The following is a 21892-nucleotide window of genomic DNA, read 5'->3' on the forward strand; positions in this document are numbered from 1 at the left end:
TACAATCAGATTCCTGAAAACAAGCAGATGGATAATGGAGGATGAGGGTGCACTATGTTAATCTCTGTCATAGCTACCATGCCAGATGCATCTTTACTGGCATTTGACAGGCAGCTATTGATTTGGCAAAAGCATTCTCATATTCTATCAGAAAGCAGTTCACATTACTTTGAAATGGACAGTGATTCTCATTTACTCTGTTTCCCCAAGGTGATGTTAAACTTCCTGCTCACTATATGGTCTAAAAGGGCCTTGATCATGTTGATGTTCTGCAGAACATCCACTGTATTATGATGGGATGCAAGGTGGATTTGGCTATTAGGAAGTGACAAGTACTCTAGATGCCCTGGTTACTTATGTGTGCCAAAGTATGGATGATAAACTATGAACAATCAGAGGCATGTCACATTGGTGAAGAGTTTAGAGAACTAGTGATCTGGTTCGTATCAAGATATTCCTTCTAGGTAAAAAAGATTTCTTGCACCTTTCACCACTTAGCACTGAGACAGAGATCAAGCATTTAGTAGGTCTCTGGATTTTGAAGACACATATGTTAAACATATTTTTCCAACCTATTTATCAGGACTGCCATTTCACAAAAGAAAGATCACAGCAGTTTCAGCCTTCAGCACAAACTGAAGTGACACTCAGGCTATGTACATGGTAGTTAAGAATATTGTGCATACTGTGGCAAGCCCTAGTGGAAGGTTACAACACAGGCCTGTGGGATCTGGGAGTAAGGACATACCTTCTGTAACAGAGATGCTCAAGTCCCTGGCATAGTTCTGGGTCCCAAAGAGACTGTACACCTGATTAAGGGATACCAAGGAATGAAACAAACAGAACTGAGAGCCTATGATCTGGACATTATCAAATTCATAGGGCCATAAATTCAGATGGCACACATTGATTCATCATCATTGGAATATTAGAATTGACATCCATTCAGGATATGGTTTGTCTTTATTGTCTATGGTGTATCCTCCAATATAATTGTGCTAAGACCTAGAGAATACTTAGTTTGTTGTCACAGTATCACACATAATATTGCCTCCAGGACCACTTTTTTTTTTTTTAAATAAATGAGGTGGGGCAATGGGCACGGGACCACAAAACTCCTCTACTGCATACCTCAGTGGGAAGCAACTAGTGTAAACTGAACAATGGAATGACTCAGCTAAGGCACCATATACTGGGCAGCAACCTGCAAAGTTGTGGTACTGTCCTCCAAAACTAAGCATTCATGCATTTGCAATGGCTCATACATGTCCTCCATCCTTAAAATACACAGGTCTAGAAAACAGTAGGTAGAAGTAGGTTTGACCCATCTCACCATCACAGTCAGTGACTTGAAGACTTTATAACCTTTTCCTACAACCTTGGCTTGACTTGAGATCTTGGTTTCTAGGAGCCAGGGTGATTCTTCACCCGGGTACCAAGGATTCTAGTGAATTAGAACCTATGACTGTCACATGTTTGCTTGAAGCTCCCCACACCAGTGGAAAAGCATGCAAAGAAAGGAGATATATTGGTGGGGATTATTGACTCTGATTATCATAAGAAGCTGAAGAGAAATGTCTGGAATCCAAAAGCTTCACTGGTGTGTCACCTTGTGATAACGGTGAACAGGCAATGTCAGCAATTATAATCTGATAAGGACAAGGCAACTGAGGACTCAGATCCTTTGGTGATGAAGGTTTGGGTTACACTATCCAATCTAGACTAGCTGAAATGCTGGCCAAAGGTGAGGGAAAATTAGAATGGGTGATTGAAGAGGGGAAAATGAGTCCAACTGCAGCCTTAGGATCAGCTTTAGTAATGATTGTAGCTCAAAGGCCCTCCACAAGAAGCATCAGCATCACCTGGGAACTTGTTAGAAATGCAAATTCTCCCCTCACCCCCAGATGTACTGAACTCAAAAATCTGATGGCAGGGTCTCACAGTCTGTGGTTAAGCAAGCCCTCAGATGATTCTGATGCATTAGAGCTTGAGAATCACAGCTGCAGATCCTACTAACCTACTGTATTAAGTCCTTCCAGATGCCACCCCTTTGAAGAACATGTAAAAGAGGGTGATCAGGGTGAGACATGGAGTGGGGGTGACTTGTGTCAACTTCTGTGAGCCACTTCAGGTTTTTCCCACCATGTTTCCTCCAGCCACTAGACCAGACAGTGACCATTGCCGAGCAGGTATAGACAGCCTCATGCAGGTCCTATTTAGCTCTCCCTTGTTTCAGGCCAATGATGTGTAACTCACGGCTTCTCTAACATCAAGGCATGGGAGCCACAAGGAACACACTTGGCACTCACACAGCAGTATGAAATGCAAAGCAGATGACACCATGCACCCTGAACAGTGGTGGACAGGAGTCAATGGATAAGCTCTTTCCCCTTTCATACCCTGGCAGACACCCGAGGATCCTGCAGGACTGAACGTGTACCACTGGCCAACTTGATAATGTGTCTTCATATTGGCTGTACCTCTTTCACCTGTTCCTCACTCGGGTGCTCTGGGATCACTTCTCAAATAAATTATATAGAAGCCTTTGGGGTTAGGTTTGTTTTAGGGGAACCTAGTGTAAAACCTAATGCTTTTGGCATTTTTCCAAGAGTCATGATTTTCCTCAGCTTTCACACTGTCATGTACTCAAGAGTGGCCTTCCTAAAGACCTAATCCAAAGTAGCAAGCTTCTATTATGAGATCACCCTGTTTGAATTCTCAGCACAGCATCTATCACTATTTGATATTCTTCTTTTTGAAAAACAAAGTTGTTAGTGCCTTTGTCCTATATTAGAATATGCTGGTCTGTCTTATTCTTTGCTATTTCATCAGCAACTTAAAAGGTTCCTGGCACAAAATGAGCACTGAATAAATATTTCTTGATCAAATGAAGAGTTTGAGAATAAGACCCCAACTCAATCCAGAATCTGGGCTAATAGACTTTTAGGAGAAAAAAAGTGCATACCTCAAATTTAAATTTATTTAAAAATTACAAAAATGTCTCCACCCAAGTTGTCCGTGAAAAAAAATTTAAAAGCAGCAACAATGATCTTGGTTAATTCCCAGCAGTCTGATGTAATTTATAAAATCGAACAAAATTTGGATGTGTGTCTTATGCCTCTGTAGACACGGGACCCTTTTTTAAGGTCTCTTTCTTTAGGGTCTGGTAGTATGATTATGGGAACACTTTCCAAAGCCTTTTTCCTTTGCACTCTATGTAGAATGATTCTATAGACCCCTGTGATGGCGCTTCGAGCATCTCTTCCTTGGTTGTTTCGAATATGCTCTTCTGTGATACCCAAATGTTCTAAAGTGCTTTTCACCTCGTTTTCTTCTTCTTTGAGGGTTTTGGTTTCTGACAAGTGTTTAGGATCCAGTTGGAAAGGTTCCAAAGGCGTGGGGCATGGAACCCCTTGCATCCACTCATTGTTCATGATGTAGTTGATCCCATACCTCTCCGAGGGTACAGGCTGAAGAACTCCTCGGATGAGCCGGTGGCAGGGCTCTGACACGTGTGAGGGCACGCTGTAGGTGCCCTCGAGGATGCTCTTCTTCAGTTTGGCCACCGTCTCTGCCCGAAATGGCATTGTGCCTGTCACCATGAAATACAAAAGTACCCCCAAGGCCCAGATATCCACGTAAACACCGATGTAGTGCTCATCACGGAAAAGCTCAGGAGCAGCATAGGGAGGAGATCCACAGAAGGTGTTCAGCATTTCACCTTTTCTACTCACTGTGCTGAATCCAAAATCACCCACCTTCACACATGTGTTACTGGTATAGAATACATTCTCTGCTTTCAGATCCCTGTGAATAATTTGGTTTTCATGCTGTGGGAGGAGAAATGCAGAGAAGGAAAGTAAGTTTCAAAGTAAACTACCAAAATAAAAAGATGTCAGTTAATTTGAAACAGTGAGGTGATGGTGGTGTAATAACAGAAAATCAAGGGAGATCAACTTAAGTCATGTTAGTACTCTGTCGTAACCTTTAGACCAATGTAACACCCACACCTCCCAAATAGACCAAAGGTTCCGTTCTTTCATGGAGCTGGGGTTGGAGTCTGTTCCACTCATTTGGACTCGGGAATCTATCCCAGAAATAAAACAAAACTACACACTCTAAAACATGAGTCCTCCTTAGTTTTTTAGTCTTGTCTGGATTTTTCTGATGGAGAGATCTTTTGACTGGGGTCTCCAACTTCCTGACCATGCTCTTTGGGGAGACTCTTTTATTTCTACACAAATCAATAGAAGGAAGGAGGCTGCATTTGGTGTTTGTAGCAACAGATCCCACTATGGGTTTTGAGTGTGAACCCCTTTCTACCCTTGCACTCTGGATCCAGGCCAATAATCTTCTCAAAACCCTTGACCTGTTTAATCTCGAGGGCTCTTGAGAAGTGGTTTAATGTTACTTTTCCCAACATTATTCTAGGGGTAAAAATCCAGATTTTTTTTTTTTTTTGAGAGAGAGAGAGAGAGAGAGAGAGAGAGAGAGAGAGAGAGAGAGAGAGAGAGAAAGGGGAGGAAGAGAGAGGGAGGATTTTTTTTCTTAATATTTATTTTTTAGTTTTCGGTGGACACAACATCTTTGTTTGTATGTGGTGCTGAGGATCAAACCTGGGCCGCACGCATGCCAGGCCAGCGCACTACCACTTGAGCCACATCCCCAGCCCCCAAAATCCAGATTTTTGAGGCTGACAGTCTGATCAGTTCTAGGTTAAACTGTATCAGCTACTTGATATGATTGTCAATTTCCTTCTTTGTAAAATGCCATACTGATAACCACCTCATAAGGCTGGTGTGAGAACAGTATAAAATGCCATATCAACTGTGTTCAGTATGGTCCTTGCACATAAACAAACTCAATAAAATCTTTGATTTTATTTATCTATGTCTTTGATTCACCCTTACTCTTTAGAGACCAGATTTCTGGGAGAAACAGCAAGGCGTAGGGCTTCTGGACTCATGTCTGACCTTCTACTGCTGGATTCCCTTCTGCTTTCCCACCAGATTTAGTAGTAGGAGTGCAAGTCGAGTTCCTCCCATGTGCCCAGCAATATGGTGAATAATAGAGCACAAAGAAACGACTCTCGGAGGAACTGGGAGAGTGCAGATTTATCTAAACTAGGGAGAGTCCAGATTTATCTAAATAAATAATCAGAGAATAAAATAAGAATGACATACTCATGAATGTGCTGGGACACAGAGGCAGTAAGAACTAGGTGCTCATTGAAGGCAAGAAAGTTCAGTGTGAATTGACATGAGATTGATGAAGCTAGTTTCAGAGGGAGAACTGAGCTGGTTGTGAAGTGTGGATAGGATTTGGAATGTGAGACATGAGAAGTGGGAAAAAGGCATCCTAGACAGAGATAGGGTTGAAGACCAAGAAGCAGTGAGGAGCCAGCTATGCTGGTAGTAGAACACGAGGTTAAGAAATGGTAATGGCCCGGGAGGGGATGGTGTTCATTCAGCCATGCTGATTGACTCCTGCCAACTTTGGGAGAAGCCAGGAGGCTGTCATGTAAATGGAGACCTGGGTGTTACAAGAAGCATGATCCCAGCCAGACTTCTGACTCTTACAGAACTCTCACAGCCCTGCAGGATGCTTAAGTGATGGTAAACTAAAGTCCCACGTTTCCAATGCTGGTGGAAATGGGGACAAGACTCTGTCCTTGCCCCTGCTCACCATGTGCTTCACAGCAGACACAATCTGGGAGAAGATGAGTTTGCTTTCTGGTTCAGAGAGCTTCCCTTCGGTGCTGATTTTCCCAAAGAGTTCCCCGCCCCCTGCATACTCCATCACCAAGTGGAGCTTGGATAGGGTCTCCACGACTTCATAAAGGCGGATAATGTTGGGATGGTGCAGTTTTTCCATGCTGGAGATTTCACGGGAGAGTAGCCTTTGAGTTTTCTGGTCCAGCTTGGTCTTGTCCAGGATCTTAATGGCCACCTTCTCTGGAAAAAAAATAAAATAAAAAGCCAAAGGATATGACAGGAGAAATAGGTATTTATAACTGGAAGAATCCTAGATGGGCTCCTTTATTTTACTAGACAAAGAGGTTGAGTGGTAGTTCTCAAGTCCACAGAGCTCATTGATGAGAAAGACAAAGCAACAAAGCAATTCTGGAGTTCAATTAGTGCTCCACTTAGATCTGTGTGAGTCTTCCCCACACAGGTTTTAGTGACAACCACTGGCTCCCAAGGGAATTTTCAGTTGTGATTTTTTTATTTGGCTTTTATAAATAAAGTAAAATCACCCTTGTTTAGCTCAGAGAGCCCTTCTTGATGGGACCAGCATATCTCTTCAGCCTCATTGTCCACAATTCTGACCATCATCCCCAACTTCCCTTATAACCTTTATTCCAACAATTACAGAGTTATGCCTGAGGCCTATCCTCTGCCTGGATCATTCAGATGGTCTTTCAAAGGCAACTTTCAGAATGAACTCATTCCAGGGAGTCTTCTATGACACTCATCCTAGGATGACCATGATATCTGGGTTCTGGGTGCTCAGAGCTCTAGTATACTCTACACTGGCCTATAATGTCGAATCCCTATCTTTCTGCTTCTCCCTGTGTGAACTATATTTTATTTGACCTTGTCAGAGACTGGTATGTGTCAGAAGCAGTGCTCAGTGTTTGCTGAGGGTTGGTAAAGGCAAGAGGAAATTAGCTGGTGGGGGATTAATTGGTAAGATGGTTCTGGGTTGTAGTTTGGTATTTTTATTGAAACACTTAAAAATAGTTACACACTTTGACCCAGTCATTTCACTTTTAGCAATTAATCAAAGAAATAATCTGATGCACATACAAAGATGCATGCTAAGAAGATTTCTGTGATACTGAGAATAGAACAGTTTCCAGCAAGAGATAGTGAAATTGACCAAATTATGTTGTGTGCATATGCTAACATGTAACAATGAGTCACAGTATTATGTATAATTGTAATGTGCCAATAAAAATACAATTTATAAAGAGATGTTAAAGGGGCCATGGTTGTGGCTCAGTGGTAGAGCGCTTGCCTAGCATGCATGAGGCACTGGGTTCGATCCCTGGTACAATGTTAAAAATATATATATATACAAAACATAAAATAAAATAAAAAGGGCTGGGTATGGGACTCAATGGTTAAGCAACCCTGAGTATAATCCAAACCAACAAACAAAAGAAGAAGCTAGAAAGAGATGTTAATGTGTAGTTCATTTACATTTATAATAGCACACAATGGTTGATCTTTTTTATGATGTTTATTTTTATTGATATGAAAGGAGGTTACCTATACAAGAGAGGAAAAATACAAATATATGTTTACATAGAAAAATATGGCAGAATATTCATTAAAATATTTATTTAAAAGAGGTACTTTCTAGTTGGGGAAGCATAAATGGTTTTCTTTAAAATTTGTTTTCGCTGATTGGTTTTTTCTAATATTTCTATAATAAATATAGATTGTGTAATGAAAATGGTTACTGTTAAAAAATGGATGAATTTTCCATGATAAAAACATTCATATTTTGGTTCAAACTGGACCATACTTTTTAATTAGATAAGAAAAAAAGTGATCAGGCAAGTAAATGGAACAAGAGCACAGAGTACCTGTGACTATTTCCAAACCGACTGCTGTAAAGAACTTTGGCACAGTGGTTGTCAGCATGAAGATAGATGCTACTAATTCAAAATAGGAGTGTTATCAGTATATTAAAGAAGGTCCATCCAAGGGCCTGGGATGTGACTCAGGAGTACAGCACGGGCCTTGCATGAGCAAGACCCTGGGTTTGATTCCCTATACCCCCCCCAAAAGGTCCATTTGCGCTTCTGGAATTGAAAGAGGCTAGTGTCTGATGTGGCCAGCACTTTCTTGGTAGAGGTGATACTGTTCAGTAAGGAGGCAAATGATAAAGGAGCATAGCACCCAGGGCTTAGGTCATTGGGGCTGGCAATCAGCCCCAGGAAACAGATCTCCCAGTGTCAATCCTTGGGGCATTCTTCCTCCTTGGGCATATCTGTTCTGCTTTTCAGTCCTGAGGGTTAAGATTCCCTTCAGTTGTTTACCTGAACCACAAGTTTCTCATCTGGTATAGCCTGTTGGATGAACTGTTTTTATAAGAACTAGAATAATGAATTCCATCCTTCAATTTCATATACTCCCTGGAGAATGTGCCCTCCTTGGTTTTCCCCATTGTTGACTCAGACTTTGTTACATCTTGTTGCTTCCTCACTTCATGGAGCAACTGTGCAGTTGTAGGTGTTCACGGTTCAGTTGGCAACGGGTGACAGGCCTGCCTTTTACACAATCCTAATGTTTTATTTCCATTCCCTTCCTCTCCCTCTCCCTTTGATTTTCATGGCTCTTAGCAAAGCCCCCCCTCCCTACCCAGTCACCCCATGGATCAGGACAAGAGTGAGGCAGAGGGGTGTTATGAGAGTCGGTGCTTCCTAAAATTCTGCTCCTGAGGCACCTTGATCACTTCCCTTCACATTAAATTACCTTATATCCATGCCTTATAGCATAACTGCCTATTTAAAAGTCCTGGTATTCCAAATTGTTGCTCAGTGGTAAAAACTGCCACTCCACGAAGAACTAGATTTCCAAATCTACTCTTTGAACACACATTCAGTCAGCAGGTACTATGCACCAAGCACATGCACTGGGAAGACACACATTGTTCTTACCATCCAGTGGGAGAGAAAGACTTTTAAAAAAAAATCCTTATGATACGTGTGATAGATGCTAGGAAGGCATATGGATAAAGAATGGAAAGGCCTCCTTAAGTAAGGACACCGAAGCTGTGATCAAGAGGTGAGGGGAGAAGCCTGGGGAGATGGCATGAGTGACAGCCTGGGTGAGATGTAGCATTTGTGCTTGAGGACCTGAGAGAAGCCTGCTATGCTAAGAAACATAGGCAGAGTCAGATAACCAGCTTCAGGAAACGCTGCCTTTATCTTTACGGTAATGGAAACCTAAGGTTTGAAGGGAGAGTGTTGTGATCTGACCGCCATTTTAAAAAGAGCGGGCTGGCTACAGTGTGGGAGGTATGTAGAGCAGCAGCTGGCCTGGGAGCAGGGTAGTTGTTCACAACATGGTTATCACAATCCTGAGGACCCTCTTGATAGTGGAAGGAAACAGGGAAGGAAGTAGACAGATTTCAAAAGTCCACTTTCCTTTCCCCACATCTTATGAGGTGACTGACACAGGTCCCACCTAGTGGGCAACATGAAGTCAAAAAGTCCAGAGGCCAGGTGGTAAGAGCAGAGCGGGCTCATTTAAGCAGCAGGGAGTTAGTGGAAACTTGAGGGTCCTGAGGTGCACCTGACCTGAAGTGAAGGGACAGCTGCTGCTTAAGTCCAGATGATGGTTACTGTTGGGAATGTAGACCTGGTACTGTGCAATCTTCCAATTTTTATTGTTTAGAGAGAACCTGGACATCTGAAATTTTATGCAAGAGCTTCCAATGAATAAGTATCCACAACAAATTCAAATTTTCAAGCCTAGATTAAACCAAGCAAAATATGTCCATAGAACAAGGGATTAGGGGTAGGAACAGATATTAGAACCTAGAAAGTGTGCTATGTAGCTAGGCATGGTGGTGCACACCTGTAATCCCAGTGACTCAGGAGGCTGAGGCAGAAGCATCGCAAGTTGTTTTTCTAAACGCTACCCTAATATGTGTATGTATATTTATCAATAAATTGTAAGCAGGTACTACTAACATACACTTTAAATATGCATAATCACTGAAATAAAAATGATACAATTACAAATAAATAAAAATGGAAGTACTAGTTTCCCTCCCTCATCCCAGTGAACCATCTTGGGCACCTCTAGGGTATATGGGAGATGAAGGAAAATATAAGCCAAGCTGATGCTGGAGATTGGCCAGGGACAAGGTCTTGTGGGGGTCACATTCAGACCTCACTTGAGGACAGTGAGGGATCACTACTAGAAGGTCGTAAGCCAGGTGTTTTAGTCAACTTTTTTGCTGCTGCGATTAAAAGATCTGATAAGAACAATTTTAGAGGAGGGAAAGTTTGAAGGCTCACAGTTTCAGGGGTCTCAGTCCATGGACAGCCAGCTCCATTTCTCAGGGACTGAGGTGAGGAAGAACATCATAATGGAAGAGTGTGGCAGAGGGAAGCAGCTCACAAGATGATCAGGAAGCAGAGAGAGACTCCATTGGTTAGATACAAAATATATACCCCCACGCCACCCCCCCAATGCCACTTCCTCCAGCCACACCCTACCAGCCTACAGTTACCACTCAGTTAATCCCTATGAGGACATTAATTCAACTGATTGGGTTAAGACTCTCACAACCCAATCATTTCTCCTCTGAACCTTCTTGCATTGTCTCTCAGCCTTTGGGGAACACCTTACATCGAAACCATAATACAGGGCTAAATGGGCAGGCTGGCCTTTTCTAAAAGATCCCTTCTGGCTGCAGTTGGGGGGAGTGATGTAAGTGTGGATGAAGAAGATGAGTTACAGCGGTTTCATCCAACTAGGCAAAGATGAGATATTTAGGAGACAATATCAATAGGACCCGGTGTTTGGCTGTTGGGGGCCAAAGAAGAGTTCAAGATTTCTAGGTTGAGCAACTCCGAGGATGGTGGCATTCAGTGGAGGAGTGAGCGGATCTTAATTTCTGTCATCACAGTTCTGCACACTCCTTCAATTCCCCTGCCTCCTCTCACCTTGTTGGGGTCACTCAGCTAAACAACAAGCCTGGTTAAATCCAGCTTCCCACCTGCTCACTGTCGGCACCCATGCAGCTGAATATGACCACGTGTCTCACTTTGCGTGAATGATTACTCACCTCTGGGCAGATGTACTGTATGTCCCTAGTCCAAAAACCTTTCTACACTTCCAAATGCCTCCTTGATGGCTTTATCTCCCATCAACTTTCTAATACCTTCTCCTGCCCCTCACTTATAGCCAAGGACCTTGCTTCTTACTTTGAGTTTAAAAAGCAACAGAAAAGAATTTTCTCAAGTTCTTCTCACCATGTCTTCCCACCAACCTGACTCTGTGCCCACAGACTTTGTCTTCCTGTTACCTTGGATAAATGGCTCCTGCTCCCATCTAAGGCTCAGCTGAGACTCTTTTACATGCTGCATGCAATCCATCTTCTAACTACTCAAGATCAATCCTTCACAATTTTTTCATTCTCTCTTGCATGATCAGCATTCCTCTTTCTATTCCATTACTTCATTAGCACATGAATGCTTTCCCTCATCTTAAAAAAAAATTCTTCCCAATAGAAACACCAAAAGACTTATGCTAGAATGTTCATAACAATTTTTATGGTCTGAATGTGGTCTCCTAAAATTCATGTGCTGGAAATCCAACCTTCTTGCAACAGTGTTGGGAGCCGGGGCCCTTGGGGGAGGTGTTTAGGTCACCAGGTTTGTACCCTTGTAAGTGAATTGATGCCACTACAAAAAGATCTTGCAGGAGTGGATTTTCTCTCTCTTGCCCTTTTCTACCTTCCACCATAGACATATTAAGAAAGACCTCACCAGATATCAGACCTTAATCTTGGACTTTCCAGCCTCCAGAGCTGTGAAAAATAATTTTCTGTTTGTTTTTTTTTTTGAATGTGGCATTAAACTCAGGGTCACTCAACCACTGAGCCACATTCCCCAGCCCCCATTTTGTATTTTATTTAGAGACAGGGTCTCACTGAGTTGCTTAGCACCTCACTGTTGCTAAGGCTGGCTTTGAATTTGTGATCCTTCTGCCTTAGCCTCCCAAGCCGCCGAGATTACAGATGTGCTCCCACTGTGCCTGGCTAATTTTCTGTTCTTTAGAAATTAGCCTGAATTATTCTGTTAGAGGAAGACAAAACAGATGAAGACCACCATTATTCATAATAGCCCAAACACTTGAAACTATTCACATCATCAATAGTAGAATAAACAACAGGTGGTATATACACACAATATACCAGTGGACATGAACAGGTAGAGCAGGCTCTAGCAGCTAGAGAAAACCAGCGGGAAAGAGATGGAGAGACTGGCAGCTGAAGATCAGGCCTGCATGTGCTGAAATGGTGAAGCACCAACAGCACTTCCTCTGTAGTGTATAGGTGTGCGGCAGGTGTGCCAAACCCAAATTTAATATTGTGCTCTTAATCTCTGCCTGCCCACACTTGTGCCTCCCACAGTCTTCCCCATTTTGGTAAATGCAAACTTTTATTGTAGTTGCTCAGATTCTTTCATATTCCACGTTCCGTTTGTCAGCAGATCCTGTTACCTCTCTACCTCCTAAATGTGGCCAGAGTCCAGCCATTTCTCAGCATTCCTCTGCCACCCTCCTGGTCCAAGCCGCCCAGGGTTTTGTCTGGGTTATTGTAATAGGCTCTTAGCTGACCTCTGCTTTTTTTCCCTTTGATCCCTCCAGTCTATTTTCAACAAAGCACCCAGAGTGATCCTGTTAAAGAGTAAGCCATGTCAGGTCACTCCTGGCTCTCCCCAGTGGCTCTGTTTCCCTCTTAGGAAAGGCCAAAGTCCTTATTATGACACACTTGACCCTGCACCATCTGGCTCCTGCTACTCTTTGCCCTGATGCCCCTCCGCTGGTCAGAGAGCAATGCAGGCACACTCTCAGCTTGGCACACTCAATCTTGCCATCCCCTCTGCTTCTTTGCTTTGTTCCATTTCTGTCAGTTCAACTATGACCTCCTTGGTAAGGCTGTCCCCAGCCAACTTCTCTAAACACTGTAGCCCTCCATGCCTGCTATCCGCCCTTCCGCTCTAGTTTCCTTCTGACCACTCACCACTACATAACACAACAAATATTTTACTCACTTGTTGTTGTTTGACTCCATCACTGGAATATAACAAGTTCCATAAGGAGAGAGATGGCTGTCTGTTTTGTTTATTGCTATACCCCAGTTGCTAGAATAGTGGTATATATACAAAATATACCAGTGGACATGAATAGGTAGAGCAGGTCCTAGCAGGTCAGGCCTGCATGTGCTGAAGTGGTGAGGTACCAACAGCATTTGCTCTGTAGTGTACAGGTGTGTGACAGTCATGCCAAACCCAAGATCTCTGCCTGCCCACATAGATGCCTCCCATGGTCTCTCTGTTTTAGTAAATGCAAACTCTTGTTGTAGTTGCCCAGACTCTTTCCTATTCCACATTCAGTTTGTCAGCAGATCCTGTTATCTTCTTTACCTCCTAAACGTGGCCAGAGTCCAGCCATTTCTCAGCATTCCACTGCCCCCCTCCTGGTCCAAGCCAGGGTCTTGCCTGAGTTTTTGCAATAAACTTTTCTTAAATAAAGAAAAGCAGAGGTCAGGCACCAAGCTGACCTCTGCTTTTCTTTCTTTGATCCCTACAGTTTTTCTTCAACAAAAGTAAGTGCAGAGCAAATATTGATGTAGTGAATGATTTCCTTTAGTTATTGCAAGAATCTAGGGTATCAGCATCACAGTGCAAAGCTTGCCTGCTGCTTTTTCCACCTCCCATTGTGTCCCAGACACCTTCCATGATACAGTCTCCATAACCGTGATTTCTAGTGGCTGGGAACCAGTGCCAGCATCTAGTTTAATTTACTTGACTATCTCCTGTATCGTTGGATCCTGTAAGTTATTTCTAGTCCTTAACACCATAAATAATACCATGATGGACATTTTAGGTTTACAATATTTCCAACATTAGACTTGTTTTTAGAATGAATTCCTAAAGTTACAACTAACCATTTTTAAACTACTATTTTAATAACTTTATTCAAAAGGAGAGATTACTTTCTTAAAACCAGTGGGACTTCTTCATTAGGCTTTACTACAGACTGAGTTAGTTCCAGCCCTGTCCTCCTGAAGATGATAGCTCAGAGCATCTATTGCAGGGTACCATGTGCTGCTCCCTCTCCTAGGTCCTTCCCAACGTAACCAGGCTTTCATGAAAAATTAGTCATGAACTTAATTCACCAAATATTCGTCAAGTGTTTGGTATTCTTAATGCATGTGGGGGAGGCTCCAAGTTTCATATGACACATTATCTGACACAAAGGGGCTTGTAAACTTAAACCCCCAAGATTTTTATTATAGCTTGGATTTTACTAAATCCCAAATCATTACTTCTTAGTCATGATCTCCATATACCTCCAAGTCAGTGCTCCCAAATCTTTACTCTCAGATCCATTTATTCTCCTACAATTTACTCATCACTGCTAAGTTATTAAAGGAAGCATAGACATCATCGTCAACACTTCTTCCTCATGTTTCTTTCTGCTCTACTCATCTAACTGGTCCCAAGGGTTTTCAACATTCTAAAACATTTTTTTCAAATGCATCCTCCTCTCTCCATCCTCACTGCCACTCCCTAGTTGCAATGGACATCTTCGTTCATCTGGACCCATTTTTTTTTTCCTGCCTTTCTGGACTCTTGTCAGTCCCCAACTTCAACTCACCTTCTTCACTAAAATCAAATCATAATTAACCCCTTGTATTAATCTCTTGTTTAAAGCTCTTCAGTTGCTCCCCAATTCTAAATGACAAAATTTAAATATGCAAGAAGATCCTCCACAGAGGATCAAGTCCCTGACTACATCACCCACTCTATCCCACCACCCTGTGGGTGCTCCGTGCTCTAGCTTAATTAATTTGTTTTTAATCTCCTAATACTCCCTGGCACTGGTTTGTACCTCATGTATTTTACATCCTATCTGTCTTCCTAGAATTCTCTTTCCCCTCGATGTCTCCTCAAACTTCAAGACCTGGCGCCAGCCTTTCCTGATCATCAGACCCCTTCTGGATTCTATCTGGCCCTGGTGGGCATACCTTTGCTGCCTTACTCTGTGACAGCACTTATCAGTTGTTTCCCTGTCTCCATCAAATGGCCATGAATTCCTATCAGGCAAGAAGTGTCTCTTACTTGTCTCTATAAGGTCCATACCAAAGCATGTGCTTATGAGATGTTTATCATATATGGCTGTTCTTAAAAAAGGAGTGAATGAGCCAATGAATAAATAAACTGAAAGAGAAGAAGAAAGGATCCTAGAAACATGAGACAAAAGTAGAAGGGAGTAGGAGGTCAGGAAGGGTAGCAGCAGAGAAAAGCATAGTCACCTGTGCCCCTTTTCCTTTGTTGGTGGCAACAGATGGAACATAAAATATTCAGAAGCCGAGAACGTCATCTCTTTTGAGAAATTGCCCATCAGCCTAAAAGCAGCTCATGATGGCTCTCAGCCTGTCCTATCCACTTGCAGGACCCAAGGGAATTTAAGCTGGTAGTATAAAAATAAACTCAGCTAGCAGAGGCCCATGTTGGAGCCTTCTTTCAAGAGAACCAGAGCAGCTGGTGTCTTTTGTTTTTGAGCTGCTCCTGGCACTGAATGCTCTACTTTCCTGGGAATCACTTCCATTATCTCATCCAGACTGTTCATGTTTCCTAGAAAACTTGATGACAATTCTGGGCACGATGGCTTTGTATGGGGTCACGTCTGTGCAAACGACCCTACTTTCCTGTCCTCTTTCACTCAAACCACCCCATAACCAGGGGGGATGTTATGCCTTTAAAAGGAGGACTCTGTGGCAGGTTGGGTGAGCATGTCGAGGAGGTCACACAGTTACCTACCTGCATGGCAGGGAAACACCATGTCCTCTAAACTCAGGGGGATGAGCATGAAGTTAATTTGATAACATTACAGACAAGGAGCCTTGGAACTTGAGTCACTATGTAAATACCAATTGTTATCATTGTGCCTTTTCCTTCTGTCCTCCTCACATAACAGCCTGTCTACAAAATGAGAACTCTCCAACCTTATGGAGATGGCTCAGCTTAGCAGGTCACTGGCTCTACGGTGGATGTGTCCATCAAATTGCTGCCCTCTCAACTCTCCCGACTCAGAAACATTGCTCTGGACTTTGGGGTTTGCTGAAAGAGTGGTGGGCACATGGCCCTGAAGCCTGCAGCTGCCTTCACTCAAAGGACGCCCATCATCAGCTGCCCAGGGAACAAACTTATCCTCTCAAAATGTGAACTGACATAGAATGGGGCCTGTGGGATGCAGGTGGGCAATAGAGCCCAGGGGTAAAGTGGATGTGAGACTGGCATTGGCCTTTCTTGGCCGTGATGTACCTTTGAATACATAAGAATAGAAAGTCACTCTTCACAAACAAATAGAAAGATGGGAGAATCTTCACAGGAGGAAGAAATGAAAAACCAGAAGCCCCAGAGAAAGAAAAGAGAAGAAAAGAGTAACCCCACTTCCCTGCCGGGGCCACAGAATTCCCCTGTACTCCTTAACACCCCTTTCTATGTGAGAGTAAGTAGGTTACTTGTTCCATGAACCAAATGATGTATGACTCAGGCCTAAAGAACCTAGACTTCTTGGAAAGCAGACTAATGCTAGTATTTAATGAATTCTTACCATGTGCTCTGCCTAGGCACATGTCAGATATTCAAGATATATATATATATATATATTTTTTTTTTCCTATTTGGTCCTCTCAACAATCCTATGCAGCTGATATATTTGCCTCATTTTATTTTATTTTTTATTTGTTCTTCTTAGTTATACTATTTGCCTTCTTTTATATATAAAGGAAATGAGACACAGAACATTGAAATAACTTATTTTGGGTCACATAGCTAGAGAAAAAAATCACTGGAATTCCATCCAGGTCTGGTTGACTCCAAAGTCAATATAAACCCTCAATATTGTACTCCCTTCTGCCAGGTAAAGACAGTGGCAGTTCTTCCCCAGATATTGTCTAAATGAGGAAAAGGACAGGTAGAAAGTGGGTGGCAAGAGGAAACCATGCTGATTTTGTGAGATCTGGTTACTTATGTATTTTGGAATGAAATGTCCCCCAAAGATCCATGTTTTTAATTTGGATCCCAGCCCATGGTGTTATTGGGAGGTTGTGGAACATTTAAGATGTGGGGCCTAGTAGAAGGATGTCAGGTCATTGGGGGCATGTCCTTGAACTGGATACTAGGACGCTGGCCCCTTCCCATCTCGGTCTTTATTCTTCCTGGCTGCCATGAGGTGAGAGCTTCCTCTGCTGCATGGTCTCTACTGTGATGTCCTACTACACCACAGGCCCAAAGACAGCACAGCTAAACCATCATAGACTGAAACTTGTGAATCTGTGAACTTCCTTAAAAGTGATTATCTCAGGCATTTTGTCATAGGTGTACAAAGCTGACTAACATGGTTATATACTCCTATTGCTCCCTTATTATCTTCTGTTTCCTTGACTTTTCCACATACATTTTGAAAGCAAGAACACTCCTTGGGGAATATTGCTGAAAGGAGGAAGGGAGCTTATAGATATGAAGGAGACAGCGGTACCTGGCTAGCTTTGGCTAGCTAATCCAGGGCACAGAGTGAGAGGTGCCTCCTCCATATTATGCTAAAATTCTGAGTAGCCTGATGGGGTGTGAAGAAAGCTCCGTTCTAAACCTGTCTCTGTCATGACCTCGGGACAGCCACTTCTGGCCCTCCATTTTCTCATGTGTAAGACATGGAAGGATGGATGAAGTCAGGGTTTCCCAAAGTGGAACCTTTAACACTCTAAGGCATGAAATAATTTGGGGGCATGGAAACAGCCTTAAATAGCACTGAATCATTATTCAGTGCATAAAAAAAACTATTCTCATTTCAGTTCCCCCCCCCCCCGAATTCTAATTAAGGCAAAGAGGAAGTGTCAGACTAGTTGTTAGCAGTCATTTTTCCAATTACTTTCTGTTACTCAGAAATTTTCCTTAGAAACTTTTAAAGTTCTTTGCATTGTATTTAAACATAATAATATTTTTATCATGAAATTCTAAACAAGTGATGTCAGTTTTTCCTAGTCGTGATATAAATTTCCTTTTGAAATTTTAAGTAAGAAATCAAGCTGTACTCATGAGAGCGATGGTTTGCTGAGTAAACTACTATGTGCCTTGCATTTCACATGTGGTAATTTTCCCAACAATTCTGAGAGTCGTTAGCTCTAACGTATAGCTGAGGAACTGAGGACAAACAAGGTTAAGTAATTCACATAAGTCAGATGCCCAGATGAGGATTTGTAGCACATTGTTTTGATCCTGAATTCCATTCTCTTCTCATGGTCCCACCCTGCTTCCTCTCTATTGGAAAACGTCTGAATCCTCCCATCAGCAGCTCAGAGCTGGCCAATCCAGTAGCCTTTGCAGCAGGTAGCCTCTGGGACCCTCTCAGCCCAGTCACTCCCTTCTGAATTCCTCTCCCAGCATGGCTTTATCCAAGTTCTCCTCTATCCTTCCTAACCATATCTCCTGCCTCAATTTCTGGCCCCTTCTCTTCTGCTGGGGCTTTTCTTTTGTTTTTCATTATTGTTCTAGGCCACTGAAAAGCAACATCTCTCCTAATTTATAAATAAAGATTCAAAAGCTGCCCTTCAATCAGGCACTGTGCGTTAAAAACTTTTCCATGCATGCCTTCTGACCAAGAGAGCTAACTTCTAGGAATATGAAAAGTCATACAAGTATGCAAAGATATAGGATGATAATCTCTATATCATTATAAATAACAGCAATATTTTAGAAACAATGGAAACACTAATCAATTAGGATCAAGTTAAAGAATTTATGCTATTGCTGTATAATGGAATTCTATGTAGTCTTTAAAAGTGACAGTATCAATATATGTTGAATTGAAAAATATCTATAATTAATGGCTTTGAGAAATCATGGTGTTCAAAAGAAATTGAAGTTAGTATGTTGAAGAAACAGCTGCACCTGTATGTTTATTGCACCTATGCTCACAACAGCCAACATACAGATGGAATCAATGTTCACGTTCACCAACAAACAAATGAGTAAAGAAAATGTGGCATACACACACAATAGGATACAATTTGGCTTTTAAGAAAAAAGAATGAAATTCTTTCATTGACAATGATATGGTGGAACTGGAAGACATTATGTTGAGTGAAATAAGTCAATTACAGAAAGACAAATACCATATAGTCTCACTTATATGTGAAAGCTAAAAAGCTTACCTCAAAGAAATAGAGAATATATAAGTGTTTACCAGAACCTGGGAAGGAGGTGTGAGAGGGAGTGATGGAGAGAGGTTGATAAATGGGCCCAGGGTTGGGTGGTACAGAAGGAATAACTTAACGTTCTATAGCACTGCAGGATGAATATGGTTGACAATAATTAATTGAATATTTTAAAATGGCACAGAGAATTTTTCTTTATTTTTTTGTTTTGTTTTGAAGTGCTAGAAATAGAATACAGGGCATCTTACAAGTTTGGAAAGCACCCCACCATTGAGGTACACCCTCAAATCGGCAGAGAAAATTTTGAATATTCCTAACGTAAGAAAATGATAAATATCTGAGGTGACAGAAATGTCAATTACCCTGATCTGATATGTTAAAATGTCACACTGTACCCCATTCATATGTATAAATTACTATGTATATATTATATTAATATGTACACATTACTATGTGTCAATTAAAAATTTAAATGTTCTTTTTTTATATTATGGTATTTGCCACTATGGTAGTTTTCACAGTAGTGCACATCAGCAACCCTAGCCACTTTGGAGGCTGAGGCAGGAAGATTGCAATTCAAGGCAGCCTGAATTGAGACCCTGACTCAAAATAAAAATAAAAAGGGCTGGGGGTGTAGCTCACCAATAGAGCACTGGGTTCAATCCCCTGTACTGGAAAAAAAAAAAATTATGGTGTTAATGGAGAAAGATTAAATGATTCCATTAACATATTTAAAATACACACATATATATGACACACACATTTATGTGTGTATATGTGTGTGAGTGTATGTATATATATACATGTATATGTGTGTGTGTATATATATATACACACACACATATACATACAACTTACATAGATATAAAATGCCAATCAGGATGTAAACCAGTAGTTATTTTGGTATAAAACAGTCGCTCATCACCCTTTTCTACTGTCTCCTCAGTAATTGCCATCTATTTCCATGAGCACCTCAATTTAAACATGGTCTGACCTTATGCCCATGTCCCTGCCTGAGCACAAGACTTCCAGGTAGACAGGTCCTCTGAGACCTGTTTTCCATCTCACCTCTGCTCTTCCTTGACATAACCCTGTTTGCATTAGCGTTGCTCTTCTTTTGGTTCACATCGCCAAGTAAGGCAAAGTTAGTGTCTTCTCCCTTCTTTCCATCCTCAGTTCCACATGCAGTTAGTTACCAACTGTGATGTTTAATTTTATTTGTCAACTTGGCTGGGCCAAATGATGCCCAGACATTTGGTCAAGAATTATTCTAGATGTGTGTGTGAGGATGTTTGTGGATGAGATTTATATTTGAATTAGCAGACTGTCCTCCCAATGCTGTCTTCCTCCAATCAGTTAAAGATAGGAATAGAAAAAAAGCCCAAGTAAGAGAACTCCCCCTGTTCAACTGTCTTATGCTAGGACATTGGTTTTTGCATCCTTCAGATTTCAACTGCAACACTGGCTTGGATCTTGCCTTTGGACAGGAACTACACCACTGGCTCTCCTTGATTTCCAGCTCCTGAATGCAGATATTGGGAATTCTCATTCTTATTCTTCATAATAACGTAAGCCAAATCCTTATAATAAGTCTCTTTTCTATCCATCCATCCATCCATCCACCATCCATCCATCCATATGTACATACACATGTATTGGTTCTGGAGAACCCTGACCATTACTCCAGTCCTGTGGATTCTTCTTCTCAGCATCACACAACTCTTTCTATCTTGACAGCCACCATCTGGCTCAGGATCTTCTCTAATCTGTCTGAGCTATCACCATTGCTTCCTGCCTCCTGTACCCTATCTTCCCAACATCATTCTCACTGTTATAAGATTATTCTTCCAAAAGCCTTGTCCTAACCACAGAAATCCTGATGATTCTTTATTTCTTAAAAAAAAAAAAAAAAAAGCAATTCCAGATCCTTAAGACAAAAATCAAGAGTCCAGCATGATTCAGCCTCAACATAGCTTCCAGTCCTTCCTCCCACCATTTCCTAATGTTTAGGGAAACTGCACCACACATCATTTTCCCATATTTATGGTTTTACTTACTTTATTTTACCCAGTTATCCTCCATCCTCTAATAACTACTTATCCAAAATCTTACTCCTCCTTGAAATGGAGCTATCACTACTGAAAGCCTTTTACAATAGCCCAAGATGGAAGAGTCTCTTTCTTTTAAATCCATGACTTTTCTAATATAAGTTTCAAATTTTGCTTGTGCTATATTTATTTGTATATGTTTTTTCTCTCCCCTTATCCTTGAGGGTGGGAACTATATCTAATTTATATAAATGAATATTATCCCAAGTGAAAATGAAATTTGAAAGTAAATGCAGCGTCAAACCCTGACAATACTTCTAAACTGAGTCTAAAAGACAAGCTACCTGGATTTGTAACAAAAAAAAAAAAAAAAGCTTTTTTAAAAAAAGTCATTTGTCTACAGTATATGCAAATCGCTTAGGTGCTGTTTCTTAGCTCTGCTGTCCATTAGAATTACCAGGGGAATTTTAAAATAATAAATTAGAATTACCAGGAGAATTTTAAAACAGCCTCAACCCAGGCAAATTAAATCTGAAGCTCTTGAGCGCGGTCTGGGTTTTTTCTGTGTAGTCAGAGGTGAAAACAGGACATAAGGATCTTGGTTTATATGTGGGAATGAACTTCTGTTGATAAAGGAACCATTGATCTTTAGTTATATAAAAAGGTGAGGCAAGGCTTAACCAACTCTGCAAAATAATACCAATAACTAACATTTATAGAGCACTTACTCATTAATACTTCTGATGGACTATAAAGTAAGCACTATTATTTTGTACATTTTATTAATGAGTTATCTGAGGCTCAGAGAAGTACTGTAATTTACCCAGATAAGTAAGTAAAGTAGCCAAGACATGAACCCAGATACT

General features: G+C 41.5%; 1 protein-coding gene across 2 annotated transcripts in view; it reads right to left on the reverse strand.

The window, feature by feature from the left end:
* Window positions 1-2958: 2958 nt before the first annotated feature.
* Window positions 2959-21892, reverse strand: part of Nim1k (NIM1 serine/threonine protein kinase) — a 59461-nt gene continuing 40527 nt past the window's right edge. For both annotated transcript variants that reach the window (XM_040273488.2, XM_005319663.5), the window contains 2 exons: window positions 5686-5954; window positions 2959-3830 (listed from right to left, as the gene is read on the reverse strand). In XM_040273488.2, the coding sequence (XP_040129422.1) occupies window positions 3081-3830; window positions 5686-5954 (1019 nt within the window). In that variant the 3' untranslated portion in view covers window positions 2959-3080. The remainder of the gene's footprint in view (window positions 3831-5685; window positions 5955-21892) is intronic.

The sequence above is a fragment of the Ictidomys tridecemlineatus genome, chromosome 1 (assembly GCF_052094955.1).
Source record: "Ictidomys tridecemlineatus isolate mIctTri1 chromosome 1, mIctTri1.hap1, whole genome shotgun sequence".
Classification (NCBI taxonomy): Eukaryota; Metazoa; Chordata; class Mammalia; order Rodentia; family Sciuridae; genus Ictidomys; species Ictidomys tridecemlineatus.